The sequence below is a fragment of the Psittacula echo genome (genome assembly GCF_963264785.1).
Source record: "Psittacula echo genome assembly, chromosome: 1".
Classification (NCBI taxonomy): domain Eukaryota; kingdom Metazoa; phylum Chordata; class Aves; order Psittaciformes; family Psittacidae; genus Psittacula; species Psittacula echo.
Window position 1 is genome coordinate 30,085,269 of NC_137735.1, and position 26,378 is coordinate 30,111,646.

A 26,378-nucleotide genomic window follows, 5' to 3' on the forward strand; every position below is an offset into this window, starting at 1 on the left:
GCTCCCCGGGGGGCGGGGATGGCGGGGGGGTTGGCTTCTCACCTGCGCCCATCCCCGTGGTGGCGGGGCGGGGGCGCGGAGGGCGCCTAGGGGGGCCGCGCAGCGCGGCGCGGGGCGGGCGGTGGAGGCGGAGCCGGCTGTACTCCGCAGCCTTCCCGCGGGGGCTCGAGCATCTCTGCGCGCCGGGCGGTGCGAGCGGCAGCCGCGCCGCGCCGGGCTCGGGGGGTGGCGGCGGCGGGATGGAGGGCGCGTACCTCGCCTGGGAGCTGGCGCACGCCGTGCTGCTGCTGCTGAGCCTCTACCCCTCAGGTGGGAGCCGCGGGCGCGGGAGGGCGCGGAGCTCCGCGGGGTCGGGGCAGGCGCGGGCGGCTGCGGGGCAAAACTTCAGGGGCAGCGCCGTGCCAGGGATCGCGGCGGCAGCTCCGCGCAGTGCCCTGGCATCGCCCTGCGCTGCCTTCGCGGGACGCCCCGCCGGGGTGGTGGTGGGCAATAAGTCCTTTGTTTGCAGTGCGCGGTTATCCGGGCCTGGGAGAGGGGCCGGCAGGGAGACACCCCCCCCCTCCCCGGGCCGGGCTGTTTTGACAATAAAGTATCTGGTGATCAGTACAAAATGTCCCCGCGGTTAAGTGCTCGTTGAACAATAGGCAGGGAAGGAGCCTCCGCCGTCAGGTGTCCAGCGCTCCCCAGCAGCGGGGAAGTCTCCCCGGGGAGGGGCCGGGGTTTCGGGGCCTGGGGTTCGGCTCGGCGACCCGGTGCACCCCGGCCATGGGTTGGTGCATCGGTGCGCCCTGGGAGTGGGTCGGCGCCCAGCGGTCTGGAGGGGCTGAGCAGACCGCTCTCCGCGCGGGACAAGGCACCAGAGCCGTTGTGCTCCGGCACTGCCGATGCTCTGCCTTGAGTAGGAGGGCGAGCGGTGTCGCTCTGGCCTTAGGAAGGTCTGTCAGTGCTGCAACTTTAGTGTGTCGGGCGTAAATTCAAAGGTTCTGTTCCACATCCTTGACAAAAGGGGCTTTGCTTGCCCAACCTTGCAGCACTAGCGCACAGGGATGGTGATTTTAAACACAGCATCTGCCTGCAGGGCTGGGCAACTTTGCACATGGCTTTCGCCGTCGCCGTGCAGCTCGTAGCACAGTTTGTAGGCTTAGGAGGCATTTTGGAGGTCTGCAGAGGAAGGTGCTGCAAGGAGGTCGCAGATAGTGTTCGAGGAGCTGCACCCAGGGAGTAATCTGGCCGTGGGCACCGAAGTCTGAAAGTGTGTAACACGAAAGGTTATTTCGCTACTTAACGTGAGCGCGCGGAGGATCCCAGGAAGCAATGCACAGTGCGAGGTGTTTAACACCCGCTGCCGCTAACGGAGGGAGCAGCCAGGGACGGCTCCGTAAGCCACTGCCCATCCTGCTGGGAGCAAAGAAAACTAACGTACCAGAAACTAACAGTAGTGACAATTCACGCTTCTTTGTAAGCATTTTACTTTGGGAGGTGAGAGGGGGCGGTAATTGATTTATAAGTATTTTTGTGAATGGTTTTGTTTGGGTAACTTTCTGGGCTCGTTCCCTTTTGTTTATTGATAAGCTAAGTGTGATGTCTGCCAATTTGGGCACGTTTCCTATTTAGAAATAGCCACAAAATGCTAGTGCAGTGGCCACAGGGGTGGAAAAGTCTTCTACCAAGAGGTTATTCCTCAAAATATATAACCCCCCGCCCCATATCGAAATTATCAATACCCACCAACTTTCTTTAGTTCATGTATTTCTTGCCTGCACTTGAAAGTTATCCTTCATCATATGATTAGACTGTCCTTAAGGGAATATTGAGAAACAGGTCAGACTGGTGGCATCTCCTGGAAGACATGAGACGCAGGCTCCAGAGTACTGGAGAGGCGAGGAGAGAACCTTCCTCTGGTTCTTGGTTCAGACACCTGTGGGAAACTTCAGCTCAGGGGCACATCAGACAAACGTGTAGACAAATATACACTGTGTAGTAGGCATAAATGACTTGCTGTTCAAAAGACAACTGTCTTTGGGCACATGTGCGCATCATCTGTGTATCACACGGATGTAGGAATATTCCGATATGGTTTTGTGTTGGAAGAGGTATCAGAGTGATGGTTCATGTCCTGGCAGTGGCACAGGGGACATCAGAAGTGACAGGCAGGACAGAGCTGATCGGCTGTGGTGGATTGCTCTGGAGCTAACATGACCCTGGGCTACTTTTGAGTTTGCCTCAGTGCAGCCAGTTGGACTGGATGATCTCCCCACAGTCCCTATTGAGACCAGTCCTGTTGTCTGTCATTATACAAATTTATATTAAGTGTCCTTCTTTGGCCTTTAGTCAAGAGTGTCTTCCTTTGTTTGCAAACAGGGAAGGAAGATGTGGAAAAAAGAGCTTAATGTAGTTTCTCGGAGGGTAAACCATGCATCTCTTCTGTCCACAGCCCCTTCCTGCTTTTTGTTTTTTTTGCCTCCTAACATACACTTCCACTTTTCCTTCCATTTGGTTATTGCCTTAGTCCTCATTTAATGTGATATTCTGGAACAGTCTTTACTCTGTACCTCTGCTGTCCTCCCCAAAGGCTTGCCCTGCCTCTCACCACCAGTACTCTGCCAGGGTGTCTGCGGCATTTCCATCCCATGGTCATGGAAGACTGGATATGGTTCCTTCCAGCATCCATCAATACAGCCTTTTTTTTTTTTTCCCAATCAGCTCAGAGTAATAGGAGGCTCTCCCTGTGACCAGAGGGAAGAATGTCTGTTTTTATGATGCTTCCTTCTACCTGTCGGCCACAAGGGAGGAGGCTTGAAGGAGGAAGATTGAACGATAGGGATTCTGATTGCTGTCACTCTTTTGATGTCTTGACCCCCTCAAACCATCTGAGTATCATGCCCTCCCTACTCCCCTGTTTCCATTTCTGCTATCTCCTCCTTTCCTCCCTCCCTCATGTCAGGGCAGATTCTCCTGTGCAGATACATGGCCCAAGGCCACTGCCAGGGGCAGAATGGAAGTGTCAAAGATTGCTCAAAGCTTGACTCTTCCTTCCTTTACAACTGGGAACCCTCTCCCAGCAAGTGCGTAAGTGTTTTTTTCTTCAGGCTTTGTAATAAGGAATGTGATACATTTGGCAAGAAGTGAGGCTCCTATTTGCATCCTGTTTAAGTACCATTCACAGAGACTGGAGGCATTTCCATGTGCTCATTTTGCAAGAGGGAGCCTCTCGTCAACAGATGACTGCAGCTGTGGTATTGTTTGGTTATACTGGCTCCCTGTGGGCTTTCCACCTCGCTTCAGCCCTCCCTGAAACCTATCGTTGATTGTCCAAACAGTAATGCTTCTTTGCAACTGCCTGGATTCATCCAAGGGTCCTGAGTCACCTCCAGAAGGGACATGTTGCACCAGGACACAGGTGGAATCAGAAAGGATATGTCTTTAGCATATGCAAGCATGAGCTAGGACAGGTCTTCGGAGGAACTTCTGACTCATGTTTCCGTTGGTAGGAGTTCCTTGTGAAACCTGTCCTTCTTTCTGTCTGGTTTGTTGTGCAAGACTCTAGTGATACCTCTATATTCTTTGGATAGTCTAAACTATAATTTGTTGTTAGTGCAAGTTATTGGAAAGATTTTTAAGGCATATATAGAGCTGTCAAATTAAATACCAAGTACCTCGCATTTGTAGTTTGAAGGAAAGCTGCTTTCTAGACTGAACTTCCAGTAAACACTCTAGTGTAATCTGAAGGTAAGGAATAGCAAATTCTGGATGAAGCAAGAACCACACAGCATCAGAGTTTCAACATATTGTTTATCTACAATAAATGACAATCAATCTAATCTCATATCAGTCTTGTAGAAAAGAGGCAGTAATTGCTCAAGGTTAAGCCACTTTTCAGCTTTTTCCCTCTGCCCAAGAAGGTGGATGTTGTTGCAGGGATCAAGCTTTGCACATTGTCTTGCTCTATGCATGTGACACATGATTTTACAGATGTTGTTTTCTTTTTCATCTAGTACAAACATCTTCCAGGATTTTGACTCATTTCCTTAAGTCTCTTTCAGCTGTTCAGAGAATGGCTAGAGGAAATGAGGTCTAATATCCTAATGCATTTCATTTACTGTAAGTACCCTCTCACTTTAAGTGTAAAACTTTGTCTTTTTTAAATTTCTGAGTGTCTTCTGAATATTCTCCTGCTCAAGAAAGAGCTTGCAGTTGTTTCTGTCCTTCGGAAACTCATCTGCCATGGTTGAGGCTCTTAAACCTTAATAGAGCTTAAGGTGTTCATTGTAACCTTAGGCGAAAGATGAGTGCTGATGCTAAAGGCATCTACTGAAAGTGGTGATGCAGAATTCAATGTGTTACATCTTTTTGGATGTTTACTAAAAAAAAAAAAACAACCTGGAGAGAATGCACATACAGATTGCTAGGACTTGGCATAAAAGGAATTTTAGAATCATTATTACAGTTCTGTATTATTTTACTACAGAAGTACCGTGCGTGGCTTTTCCAGTGACTTTTAGGAAACGAAAAGGCTTTTTTTCCGAAATTGTCTTTGACAATTAACCCTGCAAGCAGTCATAAATGAACATAGTTTTAGGCATGGGAGCAGCCTCCTTGGCTGGTTGCCAAACCTAATGACAACCGAAGAGTATTGTTTGTCCACCAGCCAAGATTACTGCCGTTAGTGATAAAAGCATAACGGGAGTGTAAACATCTGTGTTTAAAGGGAGAATGTGACTCCTGTTTTCTAGGGTATACCAATTAGAAAGCACAGTAAATGTTAATCTCTCAATGGATTTACTCTTGGGGATTATACTGATTTATTCTGAAAACATAGGTTTTCAGATGTATCTTTAAATGGATTTTTAATGATGCTTTTTCATGTGGCAACAGATTTTTTTTTTTTTGCACAGCACGTAAGGCTCTTTATTATCTATAACAGTAATCAGGCGTGTAAATAACAGAAAAGTTTCTAATGTTGCTAGCATGCTATGCAACTCCCGGGCTGCTCCATATGGATCCTTCCTGGAAATTGTAACTAAAATGAAGCATCATTTAGTAACATTATCAGCTACAGGGGGGTTTGTTACTGGAGGACTGACAGCATTAAATGTCTATGATTTTAAATGTCATCTTGACAGCTGAGTCCATAATTATGTGACATAATCATTAAATACCTGATACGGAGAAGAATTCTCTGGTCAACTAGGTACTGATGGTTGTAAATCTAAGTGATAAAGAGGGTGCATGGGCTGATTTAAGTTAAGAAGAGATGAAAACTGTGGCAGGGAAATTTGGAGGTCAGAGAGATATATCTCTTACAGGTTCTTTGGAAACGTGGCAAATGCTAGGTTAGTCCTACATCTTCTGTCTTTTCCCATCAGGAATTGTCCTTTAAGCTGAGTAGTGCTCCTCTGCTCATGCTGGGTGAACATGCTCCTCATAACATGGAGTTGATGTCTTTTAAAGAAAGGCTTTGTGCAAAAGCCACACAGGAAAAAGAAATCAAACTTGCTGGTTATAACATGTCATTCAGAGCCTGCATTTTTTGGGGAGGAGAAAAGTCCCAGTGAGCTGTTTAATTGAAGTATTTTGGGTATTCACATACCTAGGCCATTCAGAAGTAACTAGGTTCTTGCTGAATGGTATCAGGAGATTAAAAACTTGCACTCGGCTCTCTTAATCTGTGTTTTGTTCAGGAGTTAGTGGCTGCATTGACATCACATATTGAAGGTTTTGTCCACATCTCTCAGGACTGGAAACTTCATTCTTTGTTGAATGAAATCTGACTTTCTCACTCACGCAGCTGGGTTTCTGAGAGACACAGAAAGTCTTGTGAAGACCCCACAGAACTGTAAGAGTAAGGCTAGAGTAGACTTGCAGAGCTCATCTGGTCTGTCCCTTCCAATCCTCCTGCGTCAGACTAACTGCTCTAATCTGCTCTAAGGCAGACTTGTCGTGCAGAGTCTACCACCCATTTTTTAAGGACAAAACTAGTTGTTAAAGGTCAAAAGCTTCTCCTGATACTTACCGTAATCTCCTTTGCTGGTTGCTTAATTCCATCCTTTTATTTTTTTTCCTGCTCTGGTGTATATAATGAACTGCTGATTATCATCTTCTTTATAATGCCATTTTACACATTCACAATTAATATAACATCTTTGAATTTTCTGTGATTAACCTTTTTCAGCCTTTTCTTTCGTGTATCTTTTGTAACTCCTCCTCCTCTTCTCAGTCCTCTCCAACTCATTTATATTTCTTCCAGATAGGAGGTGTAAAATTGATGGCTGAATCCAGATAAGAAATGTCTTCCAGGTTTAACGAAATAGTTACCTCCCCATGTGCTATGTGCTTCAATTTGATTCAAGGCATTGTAAATCTGATTTTAATCATGATTTAAATCATCCAACAGTAAGCCTCATTCTAACTGTTTTGCATTTGTACTTAATCATTTTGTAAAGAAAGGTTTAACCTCCTTTATTTACTATTGAGGTAGACTTTTAATTAAATATAGCTTTTGCATTTAGTGTTACACTCACTAATGTGTAACACTATTTGATTAATCACTGTGCCTGTATTTAAGCAGTTATATAGGTTGTTGTATATACACTTATTCTGATTCTTCATGTTTATATTTAGCATGAAAATAGAAAGTGTTGACGTTTCTTGTATTAGATAATTGATTTTTTTTACTGATGATTTGCATTGATCACAATGAATGAAATGAGAATTCTGAAGTGTTCTTCCATTAAATAAATAGCACCACATAGAAGCCAGCCAATTCGGAAGAAAAAACTCATTGAGAAATGTTTTGAAATAAAGAATTAATGACTGAAAGGCCTATCTGTAGTCAAAACTGGTGTTTTCTAATCACTGTGCTCTGAAAATTTTAGAACTAGTTCATCTCATCCTCTTTTTATTCTTAGAATGGCAACGGAAAGAAAACATTCATGGGTTTTTTTTCAACTCATGATCAGTAGCTCCTCTTTGAATGGACTGGTTGCTTAATTGAGTTGTACTGAATGAACTGAAATAAAGAAATAGTTTTCTCTGCACCTGCTAGGAAATGCCAGACACCGAAGGCTGGTTTGTTGTTGCAGCACAACCTGCCTAGAGGTGCTCAGAGGCTGACTTCCATGAATTCAGTAGTTTGATTATCTTTAAAATGTTGGCAGCAAATGTATGGCTTGAATAGCTTTTTTGGCCTTTAATTTTTTTAATGATTAGAGGAGTTGTAAGTTTAAATTTACATAATTGTATTTTCATGATCACTGTTGAATATTTTTACTTTTTAAAAGTAAAATCTGCATTATCAAAAAAGCTACGTTAGTACTTTTAATGTAATATTAAGTATGCAGTTTAATAGGGTATTTTTACCTGAAGTGGTTCTGTTCATATGCCTTAGATGCTCTTCTGCACTAGGACCTGGTACTGAGGCATTCATTTTCTGCGGCTCAGTGACTGCCTGATTTCTTTTCTTTACTTTTACTGCTTCTTTGTTTGCTATTTTATGTCGTAGAAGTGCTTTCTATGTGTGAATGAGCATAACTTTTTAACTTTAAAAAGAAATTATGTGATCTTCAACAAAATAAAAGCTTCCTCCCAGTAGTGTTCATTGTAACACAAGCTGTTGAAGTTTCCTATTTCATAGCATGTCTGACTTCCAGGTATTATACATAAAATTGCTGACTCTGCAGTAATGCTAATTATCATCATACCTAGGATTTGAGGTATGCAGCACAATAAAAGAGGTCAAATGAAACGAGCAGAAGAGAACCCTCTATGTCTGGTCTCCATACATAAACTAGATACTATCAGAAGGGATGCTGTGAAATGGCATTCCCTGCTTAGGCAGGTATGCAAGCTGTGCTCACAGCACCATGCCCTCGTGTGTATCTCTTCAGGGGTAGGAACGAGGACCACTTTTTCAATAAGCAGCTACCTATATGTATGCCACGTATATGCAATTTGTGACAGGGTTTATTAATAAAAAATAAACTACAGTTTTCAAGCAAAATATACAAGTGTGGCTTCTGCTAATGTTGGAGATTAAGTACAATGGCTGAATTATGTATCTCCTTGTGAGAAAACTGAGGAAATGAAACTTCATTCTCGAAAATAGATGAAAATCTCTGTATTTAAGGCACAAGACAACATCAGTGACAGATCTTGCTCGGTGCTAGTGTGATTACTTATGGTGAGATTTGTTCACCCAAGGAGGTTCTGAAGAACATGCCAATGAATTCTCCAGAAACTGTGCTAGTCACAGTTTCAGAGGGCATGTGCAAAGATAAGTATATACTGCCCCCCACCCCCATTAAAAATATGTTTATTAGATTTGGTGTTGTCTGTAAAGCCAGGCTTTTACAATAATTTTTTACCAACATCTTTGTAGCAAAGTTTGTGAGCCAGTTAGACAAGGGAAATCTGACTTACTGTAGGTTTATTAAAAATCACTGAATAGATGGGTTAATTATATGGACAAATATGGAAATACTCCCAAAGCTGCTTCTTAAATGGATCCATGTGCCATGTGTATGCCTGACATGTGATGCAGTGAGTTGCATTTCGGTAACAGAGCTATAGAAATGCTTTAGCTATCTTTTTACTAAACCCAGCATTTTTCTCAAGAACCTGTTAGTTCTTCTAGTGAAGGAAAAGAGGATACAAAGGGATATGGACATAAAAGATAGCTGTGCCTTTTCTGCAAAATTTGGTGAATGTGTTTATTAATCTGAAAATCTTGTTTATTGCTGTAATCTTCTAGGAAAAAACCCCTAAATATCTGGAGAAAGTGGAAAACGGTGCTTCTCTTTGTGGTATTTAATGTGGTCCATCATAAGAGCAATGATAACATAATTATGCAATTATCGGTATATTTTCCCCGCTGGAGACCTTATGTAGATGATTACCAGTGCACCTTTTAATGAAATTGCTACTATTTGATAAAATTACTGCCAAGACTTGAAATAATTAGAATTTGCATTGCCAAAAGTCTTACATCTCCTTTCTCAGTTGAGCCTTTTCCAAATAAGCATTAATTGAGATTGCAAAACGATTCACTGTTCTCCAGTTTTCTCATTTCTCTTCATTAAAACTACCTTTTCACTACATTTCAGAAAACACACTTTCAAGCCCATGTTGCTCATTACAAGGAACATTCGTTCAAAATGGAAGTTGAAAGATACTGCACCTTTAATGTAAATGTCAGCAGAGAGAAGTGAAAAGAAAAAGCCATTAAAGTAATAGACTGGATGCATGACAGCTGAATTTGAATACACTATGCATTAATGTGCTTTTTCATTCCTGCTAATCATTCTCCATACTTACTTTATAATTTGTTTATTTATGTGTCTAAGAGCTGATAAAACTAACTGTGGGAACAGCTGGTTAATAAGTAATTTTGGAAATTAGAGGGAAGAAGGCAGTAATTCAGTAGGAGTAAGGATCAGTGTAAGTGTATAAATCTCAGTGCTGACAAGTGTTGTGGCAAACCGTTTCAATCTTTATGCACATCCTATTTGTGTGTGTGTACGTACATATGTATTTATCTGTCCTCTGTATTTTCTTCTTTCTAATAAGAGTTAGCAGGTAGTTGTTTTAAGCTTAGACCGTTCTAAGTTTAAAAAAAAACCTGACAGGTCAGTCGTGCTTTGGATTTGGTTTTGTTCATTAGTACATTGCTTGTAGATTCCTTCTGTGGTGGGAAGTTTGGGTGTAAGAGACCATAGTGTGCCAACATGCTGTAATAAAATTAATTAATCACCTAGAACAGGTTGTATCTCATCCTGTTTCAAGGTAAGTGCCTTGAAGGTTCACATAATGCTCCTTCAAAAAAGAAATTCCAGAGCAAGAGAAAAAGGCCCAAAGCTGGGATTTCCCAGAAAAAGAGGACACAGAAAGGTACCATACCCAGCCATGGAAAGAAGCATGGTGTCTGATCATGCTGTGGCTGTTTAGCATGTGTGCTAAACTAGAATTATATTGTTACATGTCAGCCTTTGACGAATGCCTCTATTAGCTGCAGAGCGAGGCATGCCAGTCAGAAAGGGCAAGCTGCTTGGCTTTGCATGGCTGGAGTTTCCTTGCCCCAGCAAGGGAAAACAGAGTGGTGGGGGGAAGAAGAAGGAGAGTCTCTGTCTCTGGAAGGTGCAGTTACTTCCCCTAGCCCCCTGCCTTGAGGGAGGGTTGCACTGGCGTGTGTAGGGCAGCTCTCACGTGTTTGTTTTGGAAGTCAGGAGCAGAATCTGCTCTGCTAAGCCTGTTTCCGAAATAAGGCAGTATGATTAGCTACATTGCTAATTGCTGTGATCAGACCCTCTGCAGGAGGATCTGCTGGCTTCCACCCACAGGCAGGGGATCAGCCCAGGTGCTCATGCTTATCCTGCCTGAAGATCCTGTGAATGTCTCTCTTGGAGAGTGGGATGTGCGAGGGCTGGAAGCTGGCTGGATTTGTCTTCTTGCCACCTGCCTTTGATGCTGGCTGTTTCTGATTAACCACATCTCATTCAGAGGGGTGCATAACCGTTCTTTAGGTGTAGCTGGCTGTCTCCTCAGACACCTGATCTGTTTTCCCTGCAAGGGGTAAGCAACAAGTGCCTTTTACTTGTCCTGTGGAGTGCCCTTGCAGGGCATGAGTGTTCAGTGATGCAGGTCCATGTGGAGCAATCCCAAACCATGGAGCTGAAAGCTTCACAAGGGGTGTCACTGCAAGGGGGGGTGTCTCAGCCACAGCCACGGTCCAGCTGCCTCTGTGGTTCCTCATACTCATGCCTCCACAGATGATAAAGACAACCTTTGTTTCAGCCTCCTTCCACTTCCTCTCTTGAGTTTGCCATGGATGGGAATTGGCTGGCTGGCTCCACACTTGCTCTTTGTGTTGTGGGATACTGGTTTCTCCTTCACGCTGCCTGCAGATGGGATAGGCTTTGCTGTTGCTTTGAGTGCTGGGCTGGTGAGCTCCCGCCTCTTGCCCTTCACAGTGCCCTTCTTCTGCCCCCTTCCCATTCAGGGTGAAGGGTCTACGGAAGTCAGGGGAAGGCTGGGTGAGAAGACAGTGGTTGCCCTCATGCAGCTGGGTAAATGTCAAAGTCCTCATAACTCCTCTTCCGTCTTAGTAACATACAGCCTCTGAGCATCCAGAACTTCAGATCAAGCACAAGCACAGGAGCTCTGCATTTCTGCTTGGGAAACACAAGACGTGAAAAGAGTTTGTTGGTCAGCAGATAGCACTGACTCTGTTAAATGGATTAGAAACAAACCACTTAGTTCTGCAGTTCAGCCTAATCAGTCTAGACCCTGTAATAAATGCCCAATGACAGTTAAGTTACTTTTTAGTCTCCAAGATGAAGTTAGGGCAAAGGAGCCCTCTCAGCAAGGATTTGTGGCATTTAGGTATGGGAAAATTCTGTGGTGCTCTATGGGACAATCACGTCTTTGGTCTTTTTTTGGTCTGTTTCCTTGAGAAAGACACTGGCATGGGTGTTGGAATGGATAGTTTCTTTTGTGAAGTAAGAGTCTATACTGCAAGCCTTCTTTTCCCCTGCAGCCTAGCTGAAATGAGATCTGATGTAGCTTTCGCATCAAATCATTTAAAATTGACATTTGCTATTGCAATACTTTTCATCTAGTGTAAGGGAGAGTGTCTGTTTAGTGAAGTGGAACAAAACAAGTAAGCGTGTGATAGCATTTTTCCTGTGAAAAATCTGGGAGATTTTATCCATGAGAGTAAATGAAAGTAATTTCAGTGTGATTAACATGAAAGTTTGACACTTTATATGTTTCCTTGGGGCATGAAGTGTCAGGACAAAGAAAATATAATTGAAAAGGTCTTAAATGTATCTCCATCATAGCGTATGTCAAGTGTCATAGCGGATTTAACAAGTAAGTGACAGAGTTGGAAGGGCAGTGCCCTTCAATTAGACCAACTAATACTGTAAAGAAGACCTGGCAGGCTTCTGGCTAGGACTTCAGCACTTGTGTAAAAGAAATGGTTTTGCTTCTGCTTTTCTTTCAGACCTGTGGGAGATTTGTGTGTCTGAAAACATGTTCATTTTTCCAGCAGCACTGGGTATGCTGAAAGAGGATATTACCTCCCCGCAAGCAATGTCTTGCTGATATCCCCAGACCATTGCATCTACAGCAGTGCCACTACTTTAACTGATAAAGCATATCTCTTGTTTCTGCTCTCTCATGTTGTTGTAGATGAGAAACTGAAAAATGCGGTGAGTGAGGTCTGCATGATAGCCCTTGAAATGATCCCAGTGCCCAGGATGAATAGGCTCTGGAAAGAAAGCAGTCTAATTGTGTCCAATCACCACAATCGTATCTGAAAGTCGTGGACATTTTGTCCATTGTAGTTTAGCTTCTTGGTGCATTTGTCACAGAAAAACGTTAACTGGTTTAGAAATAATGGTCCGGATCAGGTCATAGTCAGGTCAGTGTTTTCATTGTGCAGTTTGTACAGCTTACACAGGGACTGCTGATGACTATGGAGGTTATGGACACCCACACTGGGATGAGGCAGAAGATGAGAAGAGCCTGTCATGCCCTTACAGTGTGTTCCAGCCTTGGGGGAGCCAGAAAGGGTGATTGCTCTTACTGGGTAGCAATGAACCTGCTGTTAGGTGGCTGACAGTCCCTTGGGCTTGGCAGAAAGGCTGGTGCTGGATGTGAGCAGGTTGTGGCTGTACTGTGAAGCTGTGCTGTGCCTATGTCCTGGGCCATGTTTGAGATAAGTTTAATGTAGAAGGGTGTGGGATAAGGCACAGGGGTTTTGTGTTTTGTTTTGTTTTGTTTTTCTCTGAAAGCAATCCGTTGTGCTTCAGAGCTGCCACAAACTTCTTGTTCCTTTTAATGTTTAGATAAGAGTTGAAAGAGGAAGAAACCACAGAGGAACTAACCTGTTGGCCTAAGGTTGTGCAGGAAATCTGTGGCAGAGCTGGGAATAAAATCCACAGAGCTTGACTCTTCATCTTATTCCATGGCAGTCCTACATCCTTTGTTTGCTTGGGAGCTGGAGATGGTTTCCAGTTGCTTGTGAGCATGATGTGGACTTGCACCTGATGTGCTTTTCCGTGCTACAGCAGTGTTGTGGCTGAGGCTGAAAAGGTCCAGCATAAACTGTGTTTTTTCCCAGGACAGTGCACTCCTTAGCCAAAGCTTTTTTTGTTTGCACATCCCTTAATTGTTACAGGAACATTCTGCTGTCCTTAATCATATCCCTGCAATTTGACCTGCATTTCCTATCAGTATTATCTACAGCTATTTAATTTTCTGATTCCTCCAGCCTGGTTTTCCAGATGTTCCTGCTGCATGCAGAAGTCACAACTGCTGTATTCCCCCTCTTTCCTCCATCTCCCTTCATTTTTAGGGCTTAGGAAGGTGCTTGTAATATAGTCATACGTTCTGCTTCTTTTTTTTTTTCAGTTACCCAGCCTTGTTCACCAGTGATCCCGGCATTGTAGTTTTTAACTCAGATTTGTTATCTTACAGGGAGAAGCTAGGGTAGTGGAAATGACTCTTTTCAGCTGTGGGACACAAATTCTGAACATCCAAAATGCATCTTGGACTGTCCAACTCTGGACTTTGCAAATGTTTGGTTTTTTTTTTTTTTCTGTTGTTGTTGTTAATTTGCTTGTTTGGGTTTTTTTTTTAATATTTTTAATTATAAAATATTTGGCATTATCAACATACATTATTAACATGTAGCCCTAGAGGTCAACTCTAGAGGATCATCAGAATCCCAGTGTGGTACTCTGGCTATGCAGTGTATGGGAAGTGTTGACTGTTTGGCAGTGGGATCCACAGCATGTGACCAACATCTGCCCCCACTAGCCTGCAGGAGCCGCAGTGGCAGAGGATGAGTTTCCTCTCTTTCCCTTTTCCTGTGTGGTACCTGTAGTGGGGTGGGTTTCACTGAGGTCCACCTCCTTTTCCAGGGTATAAGGAGAGGGTGGGGACATGCCTAGGTATGGGTCAGATAACAGAGTAAGGATCCATACCCACACCTGGAAACCTTCAGTGGAGGTGTAATGATGGGTTCCTCCATCCTGCAGCTCAGAGAGTTAGCAATCCCGCTTGTGACTGGTAAAGTCCTGGTCCTGCCCGGGGTGAACATGGAGCCCTGGGAGGAGACAGCAGATGTCATATACTGTGGGGCTTGGCACTTGGGGGTCTCTTACGATCCCTGGCATATATCCTGCCAACACAACTGATTCCCAAATTATTAGTGTTAGTGTCATGGTTATGGTTATGTGCTGATGATTGGTGTTCCTGGAGTGCGCAGGAACAACAGTGGGCATGGGAGAGCCCCGTCATGCCTCAGGCTTGGAGCAGCCTCGGATGCGAGGCATTAGCTGTCTGAGGAAAGATCAAGAGACAGCAGATAGACATCTGTTATGGGGATTAGTGCACTGGACTACAAGTTGTTGGTTAAACTCTCAGATTTCTGTTACTTAATTATTACTTCAAAAGCGAAATACAAACTCATTCCCATCTTTCTAGGCACCATTTTAATTGTTCTTTTTTAAAGGCAGGTGATATTCAGGTGCACAATACCAAGCACATCTGACAGTCCTTGCTTTTACAACCTGTTGTCCTTACGCTGCCATACCTTCTTGAAGATACATTATTTTCAGAGGGCAACAAAAAAACCCCAACCAACCAACCAACCAACCAACCCTTTTACATGGTGGAATACTTTGCACAAGGCATCAATTCAGTTTGTAAATTGTTTTGCTAACAATATGTAGGCTGCATAAAAGGAACCATAGCAAGATTGTCTTGAAATCAGAGTATGGTTTCAACTGGAGTATTGTGACTTCTGTTGTGGAGTGCCAGTGTGCTTGTTCCCTTTGCCTTTCTTTTCCTCAGTACATAATGTATTCTGTGTGCCTCTGGATGGAGTTATGCTCTGCTGTGTTGTTTACTACCTTTAAAGACTTTCTAACAACTTGCTAGATACTATCACTTACTGATAGTAAGTGGTGCAAAATTTTGTACTCCCAACCTGAATATGCAGGATGAGTGCTAGCGGAAAGAGCAGGTGAAAGTCACAGACACTGCAAAAAATGTGAAATCATGTTTTTCTTAATCTCTCTAGCCATTATTACTTCTGGGATGCTTGTTTATATGTTCAGTCACGTGAGTTTGTGTACAGGATTAGTGGACCTCATGTGGAAAATATCCAGTGATGCTGAAAGAAACAGGTGCTGGTGGACTGCCTGTTTGGTTTAGCCGTGATAAATAAATCTTCTTCCAGGGACATGGGGAGAAAACAAGGGCTCCCTCCAAAATCCAGAACACGAACCAAGTAATTGGACACTGCAGGTGGTCTGGATGTCTGTTGCTTCCTGCTCTGTGGTGGATTTGTCAGGAAGAGGGGCAGTTACCTGACCTGGTCTTAATCCAGTATATGTCTTAAGAACAACTAAAGCTGTGAGATGAATGAATTAAGTCTGGAGTACATAACCTCATCCCAACTAATTATCCGATTGTTTTGCTTGAACGTCTGTTGTTATCTGTGTGGGTAGAGAAATTCAGCCTCTGAATGGAGACACAGAGTGTGTTTTTGAACACAAGCGGTATTGGCTTTTGAGAAATATCCGCTTCCCTGGCTCAGGTGTTGTTATTGTACATCCAGTCCAACGGTGCAATACTATGCTCTGAATAAGAGGGGAACGGGTGATGGTTGTTTGTAGGACTAGAGAGACAGCCTTCAGAAGGGGAAGGGTTTGTTGCTGCAGCACCTGTCAGCATTTGCACAAGTGATGTGCGAAGTGCACATCACATCACTGAAGTGCTATGGGTGGTTTGACAGATCCACACTCACTTAGTGGATCAGGTATGACCTTAATCTATGCTCTGCATCTCCAGTGTGCCCCTTTCCTCTGCAAACCTGTTTCTGATGCCCTACCTCTGCCCCTCACACTTGTGCCCTACGGTTGGCTGGTTAAGTGAGTTGGAAGGGAGAAGTCCAGCACCCGGCTGTGTAGGGTGTTACAGGCTGTTTTTGTCTGGGCAGTTTGGAGCCTGGAGTTACCTCATGTGTCATTAATCCACTGTATAAATACCCAGGAGAGAAGTGGAGAGAGCGGTTCAGCAAGCCGTGCTGGCTCGGCATTTGCTCAGAGGCAAGTAAAAGAGGTTGTCTCCACGTAGCTCTGGGGCTTTTGCATGAAGTAACCCCTGGGTGCAGCTGAGAGCGTGTCCCTGCTGAGGTGTGTGTGAGACAAAGACTGCGGTGAGGTCTGGGGAGGGAGCATTCCCTGTCCGTGCACACACATAGGTTGTGCACCAGGAGTTTCTGTTGGCTGCAAGGGCACTTGTGTTCATGCAGCTGAGGTGTCCCGTTGGGTTTCTGTTGCTGAAAGGAGAGGGGCAGGGGCAGGGGCAGGGGCTGTGTTGGTGGCTTTGTGCTTCCAGAGGCATCCCGGCATCAGCGATGCCGCCCCAGCGGTGCTTCGGGGGCTGCTGGGGCTGCTGTGCTTCCCCCTCTGCCTGCTCTGTGCTGAGTGCAGGCTACCACCAGCATCACCCCTTATGCTGGTGAAGGAGGAGCTGCCCTATTGTGTGATGAAACACTCACTGGTGTTTGCTCCGTGGTAGGGGCTGCGTGACCTACCCTGTGCTATGCTCCTTGATGGTGGCACAAGGTGGGCTTCATGGTCTGTCCCAGACTGGCTTCACATGCAACTTCCCTGGCAGGGCGCAGGCTGAGACCTTGCTGCCAGAGAAGGATGTCCTTACCTTCTCATTTTGCAGCCTTCCGTGACTTATCTGAGGACCGAGTGCCAGAGTGGGTATACCACATTGCACTCTTGCTATATTATGCCACTCATGTAATGTGTCACTGAAGTACCCTATGGTCTGTGGGAGCAGCAGAGAAATCTGCCAAAGACATTCCCAAGAGACCACCTCAGACATCTTTGTCTTCTCATGTGCCAAAAGTTGCTGGCTCTGATCCAACGGGTTTGCAAATCAGAGGTCTCCTAGCGTCTAACCTGGCATCAGGCACTTCTGTGTCCAGGGCAAAGGGTTTTTCCAGCTCTTCTGCCTGCTGAGCCGCTGCTGGCTGGGACCTGTGCTCCTGAGACCTAGGACTTTAATTTTCCTTGTTTGAGCTGATGTATCACAGCTGAAGTTCACACTTGCACTTTGAGGTAACAGATTTGAAATTAAAAGTGGGGATTTTCTGTCCCTTTTCTGGCAATTACTATTTCTAGGATGGTTGGTTAGGTGTTCAATCACAGAAGTGTATATGCAGGGTTAGTGGACATCATGTGAAAAATTTCTGGTAGTGCTAGAAAAATGATTGCCTGTTTGGTTTAGCACTGATAAATAAATCTTCATCTGAGGGACATGGGGAGAGAACAAGGATTCCCTCCAAAATCCAGAACACAAACCAGGTGATTGGACACTGCAGGTTGTCTGGCTGGCCGTAGCTTCCTACTCTGTGGTGGATTTGTCAGGAAGAGGAGCAGTTACCTGACCTGGTCTTAATCCAGTATGTATCTTAATTAAGAACAACTAAAGCTGTGAGATGAATGAATTAAGTCTGGAGTACCTAACCTCATCTCAACTAATTATCTGATTGTTTTGCTTGAACGTCTGTTGTTATCTGTGTGGGTAGAGAAATTCAGTCTCTGAACAGAGACACAGTGTAGTTTTGAATGCAAGTAGTATTTTCAGTGGCATGACTCTACTACTGCATATGGCTGTTGTACAATCTTGTACAGCTATGCTTCACATGAGAGACACGGTAGCTAACAGCACTGTTATTGTAAGCTAAGGCTTACTTGTGGGACTAAAGAGCTACTCTGAAAAGGGAAGGGTTTGTTCCTGCTAGACAACCTCAGTATTTGTCTATGTTCTTCTGATGTTCAGGTAGTTCTATAGTAGTAAGAATTTAATCTGCATTTTCAGCTATGAGTTCCATTTTGTAGGTTCACTAAGAATGCTAACTCAGCAACCCCCTGTTTGAGTTACCTTAACTGTGGAGCCAGAGAAGTCTGAATGTGCTTCTTTCTCCAAGTATGGAGTATAAGTTGGGAATGGTGAATTGAAGCTGCTAATTTTATACAGCTTTATTCTCTGAGAATTGTTTAGAAGTTGTGTTAATGGCATATTCAGTGGAAAAGAAGCTAAAAGGTCATTTAGAGCAGTGTTGGTGACTGGGAGATAGGTGAGTTGGTGAAACTAATTTGGTAGAGTTGGATGGAAGCTTGAATAATATTTTGCATGAAATGTTTGGGAGGTAGGAAATGATGAACTAGCACTTCAACTAAAAAACTAAGGAAGTACGGAAAGAATGTATGGATGCCTTCATTAAACTGGACACTTCTAATCTAAGAGTCTGAGTGAAGTTTCTGAATACATGAGAGAGCAGTTAAAAAAAGGTAACCGTTAAGCGAAAAAACTTTAGTTCTTGGCAACATATTGAGTAAATGACAAAGAATGATTAAAAGTGCTGCCATGTAGAATCAGGCTCATATGTTCTTGAATTTAATTTTTAAATAGCTTGGGTCTGTTCCCATTCAAAAGCCAAACCATTGCAGAAACGGGTGCGTCTGAAATGAGTTTCAGATGGGTTTTTAAAGGCCAGTTTCTATCTGCAGTGGTTATTTGCTCTGTGTGCCGAAAGTCTTACAAGCCAAAAGGTGACAGTAGAATTGCACAGTGCCACTGCAGCTTAGTATTTTAAAGAAATAACTCCCAAAATATTAGCTGCACTTATTAGCTGTATATATACAACTATAAATAACAGTTTTGCTGCAGAAAAAAAGGGAGTGTTGTATTGACAGGCATTGTATTTTGTGCTCTTTTTTTTCCCCCAGGTGGTTCACTGCCCCATGAGGAAGCTTCACTGGTTGTTAATAAAGGGGAGGAATTAAGGTTGAGGTGCAACGAGAATGGACCTGTGACTTGGAATTTCCAGAACTCGGACCCATCGGCGAAAGCAAGGAGTTCCAATGAGAAAGAGTGGTACACCAAAAATGCAACAGTCAGAGATACAGGGAGATACACATGCAAAAGCAAAGGGAGTATTGTCAACTCTTTTTATGTTTTTGTTAAAGGTAAATATCAATTAAGGCATTATTTTTGCTTTCCCTCTCTTTCCCACTCTCAAAATAATAGGACAGTAAATGCTGGAGGAGGGAATGTATTTGACAAACAAAGGGAGAACAGAGTCTGATACAAGAAATCATCTTCCCTGTCAGTAGAAAGAAAACTCATTCCCAGCTTTGCTTGTAATGGCTTTGTCATGAGAGGAATGTTCTGGATGAGTTTCTCTTTACATCACTGTTGCTTGTGGTGAAATATACCTGAGCTGTCTTTCTAGAAGCTAGCCAAGTGACCTGAATCAGTTGTATGAGTCAGTTGTACTGTGAGGAAGCAAGCAGTACCTAGTCATGTAAGGTTTGGCCCCAGGCACTTGGTTTATTGAGACACGTAGCTAAAGGATTTGGCTTTTTGAGGCTGCGCTTTCAGGGCTTAAGCCAGCAGGCAGCAATGATTCCTCCACCTCCAGCTTCTGATCTACCTTGTGACTGATCAGAAGCATCCAACTTGGGAAGAGTGCCTCTGCTCTGACACATTTTTGCAATCCTTTATTACCCTGTTTTTAATTCTCATCTTTTGTTGGCTCCTGATCTGTGGCTTCATCAGCTGCCCTCAAGCTGACAGTGTACCAATCCTGGCATTCTCTTTTCCTTTCCAAGGAAGACAGTTACCTTCCCGCTTCTTCACATAGCTCTGGTGATCTTTCTTCCCTGTTGATGGAAAAAAGTCCTGCCACATCCACCTTTTTGCAGAAATCATTCCTTGTCCAACAGGGGTTGTCTCAAAGAGCCTCCTCTGAGCCCTGCCACTCCTTTGAGACTTAACTGCAAGACCTACCCTTCAAGACAGGGAAATACCAGCACAGCACAGTGAAGAGTATTTTCCCAAGGGAAGATACCTGACATGGTAACCACATGGTTTAAAAAATGCTCCTTTAACTGCTTCTGAGTTGTCCAAATAGCCAGGCAGCTACTATGGATGAGTTTTCTTGACCTTCTGTGTTTCTCTGAGGCTATGGCTAAAGAAAATGTGGCATGTATTTTACCTACGTGTGACGAACATTGTTGACTTTATGTACTATGACTGTTCTCCTGATGTTCATGGTAAGTATCCCAGACAGCTGTGATCATTCATTCAGCTCCTTCACTTCAGGATAATAAGCAACTCTCCCACTGAGCATGATTACTAAAGCATCAGAGAAGTTGTGTGGCCTTCATGCAACATGTTAATTTCTTTGTCTTAATTGTGTGAAAAATGTGCGACCTTCACTTTGCCAAGTTCCTGGAAGTAAATGAAGTATGTTTGTGACGTTGGCCATTATTTTGCAATTGGTTTTGTCTTAATGACGCCTTACATCTTCTTGAAGATGCTACCGTGAGCTCAGTTACTTGTGATGTTGCCAAAAGCACCCCATATGCTTTCTGCTTGTAAAGCTGGGCATGGAGAACAGGACCAAGAACCTTGATCCTACTAGTCTCAAGTGGCACATAAAATGGTGCCAGCTGTTAATCTTTTACCTCCATATGAATCTACTAAGAACATACTTTCCATGCTTCTGTGACCAAGGATGACACGGTATTGACAGACTATAGGTATATTCCTCTTTGGCACAAAGTGTCTATGTTACATCTATAGAAGCAGTTTGTGTCCCTATCTGAGCAAGTTTAGTGAAGATCAAGTTAGTTCAGACATCTAAATATACAAGAAAAATCTCTATTTTGATCTTGATCTCAGGTCTTTTTTCCCCTGGGGAGCCATACTTTCTTCGTAGTGAAGATATCTTGTCTCTGTCCATCTTGGAGTGGACTGAGAGGAAATCAATCAGCGTAGCCTCTATCAGCAGGGATAGAGATTTAGGAACTTCTCTAGTCCATTCTCTCTCTGCCCAAGTGACAGCTATTCATGGTATTTCTCTAAGTATCTCTGTGTGCAAAACGTCACACTTTGGTTCTGTTCAAACACACTTTACTTTTTCATTTATTATTTCTATTTTTTTACTATTTCATTTATTTCATCTACTTACTTCATTTATTTGTAGTCGCCATCCTCTAGTTCTAGACTGTTGCTTTAAAGCTTTTCGTTTTGGGGGGTATCTTGGGTGCCAGTATCAAATGAAGTTAAAACTACACCCTCACTCTAAGCTAGAAACCAGCCAATGACTTCTCTGTTTAGTGATGAGCACCCTTTAAGTTAGTATTTCCTAGTTACTTGTGCAAATGTCCTGTGCCTTATTTTCAGACTAGTACTTGTCTTAAACCAAATGCACATTGTCCATCTTCTTTACCAAATCCTCTCAGTCTTCCTTGTTAAGTCATGGTTTGTTAACCTCTAATCATTCAAGTTGTATTAAGCAAGTTTGCAAAAAAGAAACAAAACTTTTCCCCCTGTTTCTACATTTCTAATTCATGCTACTCTGTAGGGAGGGCAGATGGGAACTGAAATAAGCTTTTACAGAGTGTTTGTCACCATACCATCCTTTATTTTTGGCCAGGTTCTTAGCATTTCAAGGTCATCACCTATATTGGGCTTTAACTTTAGTTGTGAAAGTAAAGTACTGTATATTTGTGTGCTGGGGTTGGCTGACATGAAGTGCATTAGAAAAGTTACCCTGTGAAGATTACATGATGATTTTTCAATCAGATATGCTGTTTATATGCCTTTTTTTTTAATATATTGTTATTAAGGAGGCTAAAAATAACCCCTGCTTTCAGGGAGAGGAGAAAGAGAGAGAAGTTCTTTGGTGCTTCCTCTGGTAGCAATGTGTGTTCATTTAGATTATGTATTTTACAGAAGTGAAAGCTATAATTTAGGTGTTTTTCAACTTCCATTTGCTCGTAAATTTCTTCAAGATCCTCCTGTGGGCATGAAACCTTACAGCCCGGGCGCTAGCTAAAAGCAAATTACTTTTAATGGTCTGTGAAAATCTGTTTACTGTTATTGGAGGTGGAGGGTGGAGGTTTTGGAGCTAAACAAGGCAAAAAAAGATATCTCCCATCTCTGAATAAAAAAGCAGTAAGATTATTTTTAGTGCACATGGGGCCTTAGTGTGTCTGGTATTGAATGCTACTGCACATTTCCTGTTGTGCTGCTCTTCTAGGACAAAATTTAATGTCACTTGGTAAACATGAATTGGGTAATAGTTGTTTTTACTGGCTGAACATAAAATTTTCTTTGATGTAGATGCCCAACTGCAGAGTTAGGGTCATCAGAAGTTCCCTATGCAATGTCAACTGCTCTGACAGGTCTTATGTTTGTTCACAGATCCAAACGTGCTCTTCCTTGTTGATTCTCTCATCTATGGGAAAGAAGACAGTGACATCCTGCTAGTGTGTCCACTAACAGATCCAGATGTTTCAAATTTCACGCTGAGAAAATGCGATGGCAGACGTCTCCCCAAAAACATGACGTTCATTCCCAATCCCCAGGAAGGCATCATTATAAAGAACGTGCAGAGGTCATTTAAGGGCTGCTACCAGTGCTTGGCCAAGCACAACGGAGTTGAGAAAATATCCGAGCACATTTTTCTGAACGTGAGGCCAGGTAACACCAAAATACTGCCTTCTTATAGAGCACCTGATTTTACCCTTCACTTTCCAGGAGCTGATGGGAAGTGCTGTGAAGCCTCACCTTTGTCCTAACCTTTTCATGGGGAGGATGGAGGTCGTGGTCTTCTCTGGGGGCTTTTGGAGTCTTCTCCTACTCAAAACCAGAGATGCCTGTGCACCAGGGGATTACTGTGGTGCCTGTGGCTGCTGCAGGCTGTCCAAAGGAAGACAGGGGCTTAGAAAGCTTGTTCTGGGCAAGTTGTGTTGGGGTACAGATTGATCATAGGACACTTGTAGCTGTGCTAAGCAGCACCGGCCATGATCATGTTTATTTTCTGTTCCTGGTGATTTCCAGGTGTTTTTTTTCACCATTCTAAGTAATTTGGATTGGGCTATTGTTTTGAGCACAAAGCCTCAGGTTTGGACAGGTTTCTGCATGCAAAGCGGAGATTTGGGTCTGAATCAGAGGCCTGACTCACATGTCTGTTGCCCACAAGTGACAGCAAAAGGAACGGATGGCACTGAAGAAGAAGGATTCAGTGAAGAGGCAGAGCTTGGGGGAGCAGAGGGCCCTTGTTTGACTCCGTCTTTGTGAGGATGGTCACAACAGCAACCATGTACCCAGATCATGATGAGGAGCGTGTTGTGGCTGAGCTGTGATATGCAACATTTGCAATATGCTCTGCAAACCTGTTTCTGATGCCCTACCTCTGCCCCTCACACTTGTGCCCTAGGGTTGGCTGGTTAAGTGGGTTGGAAGGGAGAAGTCCAGCACCCGGCTGTGTAGGGTGTTACAGGCTGTTTTTGTCTGGGCAGTTTGGAGCCTGGAGTTACCTCATGTGTCATTAATCCACTGTATAAATACCCAGGAGAGAAGTGGAGAGAGCGGTTCAGCAAGCCGTGCTGGCTCGGCATTTGCTCAGAGGCAAGTAAAAGAGGTTGTCTCCACGTAGCTCTGGGGCTTTTGCATGAAGTAACCCCTGGGTGCAGCTGAGAGCGTGTCCCTGCTGAGGTGTGTGTGAGACAAAGACTGCGGTGAGGTCTGGGGAGGGAGCATTCCCTGTCCGTGCACACACATAGGTTGTGCACCAGGAGTTTCTGTTGGCTGCAAGGGCACTTGTGTTCATGCAGCTGAGGTGTCCCGTTGGGTTTCTGTTGCTGAAAGGAGAGGGGCAGGGGCAGGGGCAGGGGCTGTGTTGGTGGCTTTGTGCTTCCAGAGGCATCCCGGCATCAGCGATGCCGCCCCAGCGGTGCTTCGGGGGCTGCTGGGGCTGCTGTGCTTCCCCCTCTGCCTGCTCTGTGCTGAGTGCAGGCTACCACCAGCATCACCCCTTATGCTGGTGAAGGAGGAGCTGCCCTATTGTGTGATGAAACACTCACTGGTGTTTGCTCTGTGGTGGGGGCTGTGTGACCAGTTCAGGTCTATGTGGCCAGCTTGATGCTGCCATGCTCTTCAGTGGTGGGGCAGGGGATGGGCAGTGGGGGTCATCTCAAGTGTGGAGTTTGCTGTGGCAAACTGAAGTCTTTTTCCTGGTGATTTGGGAACTCTGATGCAGTGAATTTTACTGAATACTAAATTTTAATTAATGAGAAAAGAACAAAAGTTGGATCCATACAGCCATCTCTGGCATTCTCCTTTGACGACAGAAATCAAGCCTGTTCTTGCTGTCTCTCTTGTTTGTTTTGTAACAAGATTTTCTTTCAACTGTTTTTTTTTTTTTTTAAGTGATGGCCAAAGAAAGGAATCAGTTGCTGTTTCTCTGAAATAGGAAAGTGTGAGTTGTACTGTTGGAATATTTCACTTTTTTATGGGATAAAATCCATACCTGCTCAATACAGCAGTGACTTCAGATGGGAAGTACTGACCTAGCATCCATTGCCAGTCACCCACTGGTGGTGGGTTGTTGGTGGCCAGTGGGACCTGGGCAGTATGCCTGTGTTCCCTGTTTGGGGGAAAGCATGAAGTAAGTGGAAGCATCTGCTGAAGGCCGTCAACAGCAGAGCAGCATTGCCATCCTCAGTGTCGTAATTACTGTGCTGTAGCATTCAGTCCTCATTGAGTTCACCAGGTAAAGCTCCCACTTTCTCCTTGGGTGAGGATTTTAATGCATTGGAGACCCTTTGGTGAGTGATGTTTTTGTAATCATAACTGGCACTCAGACCCCCAGGCTTCTGGCACAGAAAGGCAGAAGAGGCATCTGTGAAACAGGGAGCTGTGCACGTGTACTGACATACACCAGCCCTGCTACAATAGCACAGGGAGCGTTTATGTCTAGCCTTTCTCAAAACAATGAGGGCTTTATGGACTTAATGGCTTTTTTTTTGTCGTTGTTCATAGATGTTTCTTGTGGGTGAGAATACAGCACGCCTTCTGCACCGGCTTCCTCCTGTCTCTTGGGTGCTGCTGAATGCCAGGGAGATTTTCATGTCAGCCTTTATATCTGAAGAGAGCAAACATGTTTCTTTGTTCTCTTCTGTAGCTGCTTACAGCAACATGAGGAAAACATTATTGTTAAAGTATGAATGGCTGAAAAGCGTGGCGTTTCCCTAAGTTTCATATCGTTTACCTAAGACAACTACAAAGCTTGTGTCAGAGGCAGGAAAGAGCCTGGAAGACCTTATCTGATATAAGTTCCATTCACAGTTTGAGAGTGAATCTTCCTGCATAAAAGCCCAGTGGGAAGTTCACTGGAGTCTCATAAATGAGAAAAAGTTGAAGAAAAGGTTGAAGGAAACAGAAAAAACAAATTGCAGAGGGAACAGAGGAAAAGCTGAAGAGCTTTGTGGAGATAGGAGATACATAGTCCTCAGATATACTTAACTGTTGACAAAACACACCTTGTAGCAGGACAGGGGTACAGCTAACCCATGTCACCTACTGTTCGGTGACAAACTTGTCCACAGTCTTGGCTCCAGCCACTTTGAACCATCACCGTGAGCAGAGGTTGTGGTGCTTTCAGAGGTGGGTGTGCTGTAGTCTTTGAGCTGCACTGTCCTTCCTAGGCTGGCCATCAGGGGCTTCCAGGGACCTGTCAGACAGTACTTTATGTCGGTGGTATTTTCTAATTCAAAGTTGCAGTTCATGGTAGCCTGTGGTTCTTCAGTGGCTAATGTTCACCATGTTTTCAGTTCCAGAGTGCAGCATTTTAATCACTGTCATGAAATGGATCATCTTATTGATGGTTCAACATCATTTGAGTTTCTTCCTGCAAATTGCTATGCTATTGCATATTGTCTAACTTTAAATGTAATCTGAACTGCAAGTTTCTATGCTCTTGCGTATTATCTAACTTTAAATGTAATTTGAAGGGGGACTGAAGCAGAAATGTGCTTGTTGTAAGGGAACAACTCTGTAATATGTTAAATAAATTTGGATGCTTCTCGGAGGCCTGAAATTTTATTGGAAAGTTAATGACTGTTTTTTCTTGCCCCCCCCTTGGAAGCTCTGAAGCTAATGAAAAGTGCACTTCTAAATTGTTTTCCAGTTCACAAAACTCTTCCTGTCATTACCTTATCCAAAAGCCATGAGCTTCTCAAAGAAGGAGAAGAATTTGAAGTTACGTGCATAATCACGGATGTGGACAGCAGTGTACAAGCTAGCTGGATTTCTCACAGAAGTGTGGTGAGTTCCTTTAGTTGTACCATATATGCCTCAGCACAGTACGCAAACTCTCTGTAAATACTCACATACTTGTCTTGGATACCTGATGCTGTATCAGTTTGGATTTGTTGCATTTCCGAAGGTCCCACATCCCACAGACTGATGCAGAGCCAGCAATGACTGTCCTG

At 43.9% G+C, this 26,378-nt stretch overlaps 1 protein-coding gene across 1 annotated transcript in view; it reads left to right on the forward strand.

Annotated features, from left to right (window-relative positions):
- Positions 1 to 239: 239 nt before the first annotated feature.
- The window catches only part of KIT (KIT proto-oncogene, receptor tyrosine kinase), a gene marked incomplete at its 5' end in the record, with an annotated part of 56,506 nt that continues 30,367 nt past the window's right edge, over positions 240 to 26,378 (forward strand). Inside the window, 4 exons of the mRNA XM_080625873.1 lie at positions 240 to 309; positions 18,819 to 19,058; positions 22,306 to 22,584; positions 26,075 to 26,211. Coding sequence (XP_080481999.1) covers positions 240 to 309; positions 18,819 to 19,058; positions 22,306 to 22,584; positions 26,075 to 26,211 — 726 coding nt within the window. The remainder of the gene's footprint in view (positions 310 to 18,818; positions 19,059 to 22,305; positions 22,585 to 26,074; positions 26,212 to 26,378) is intronic.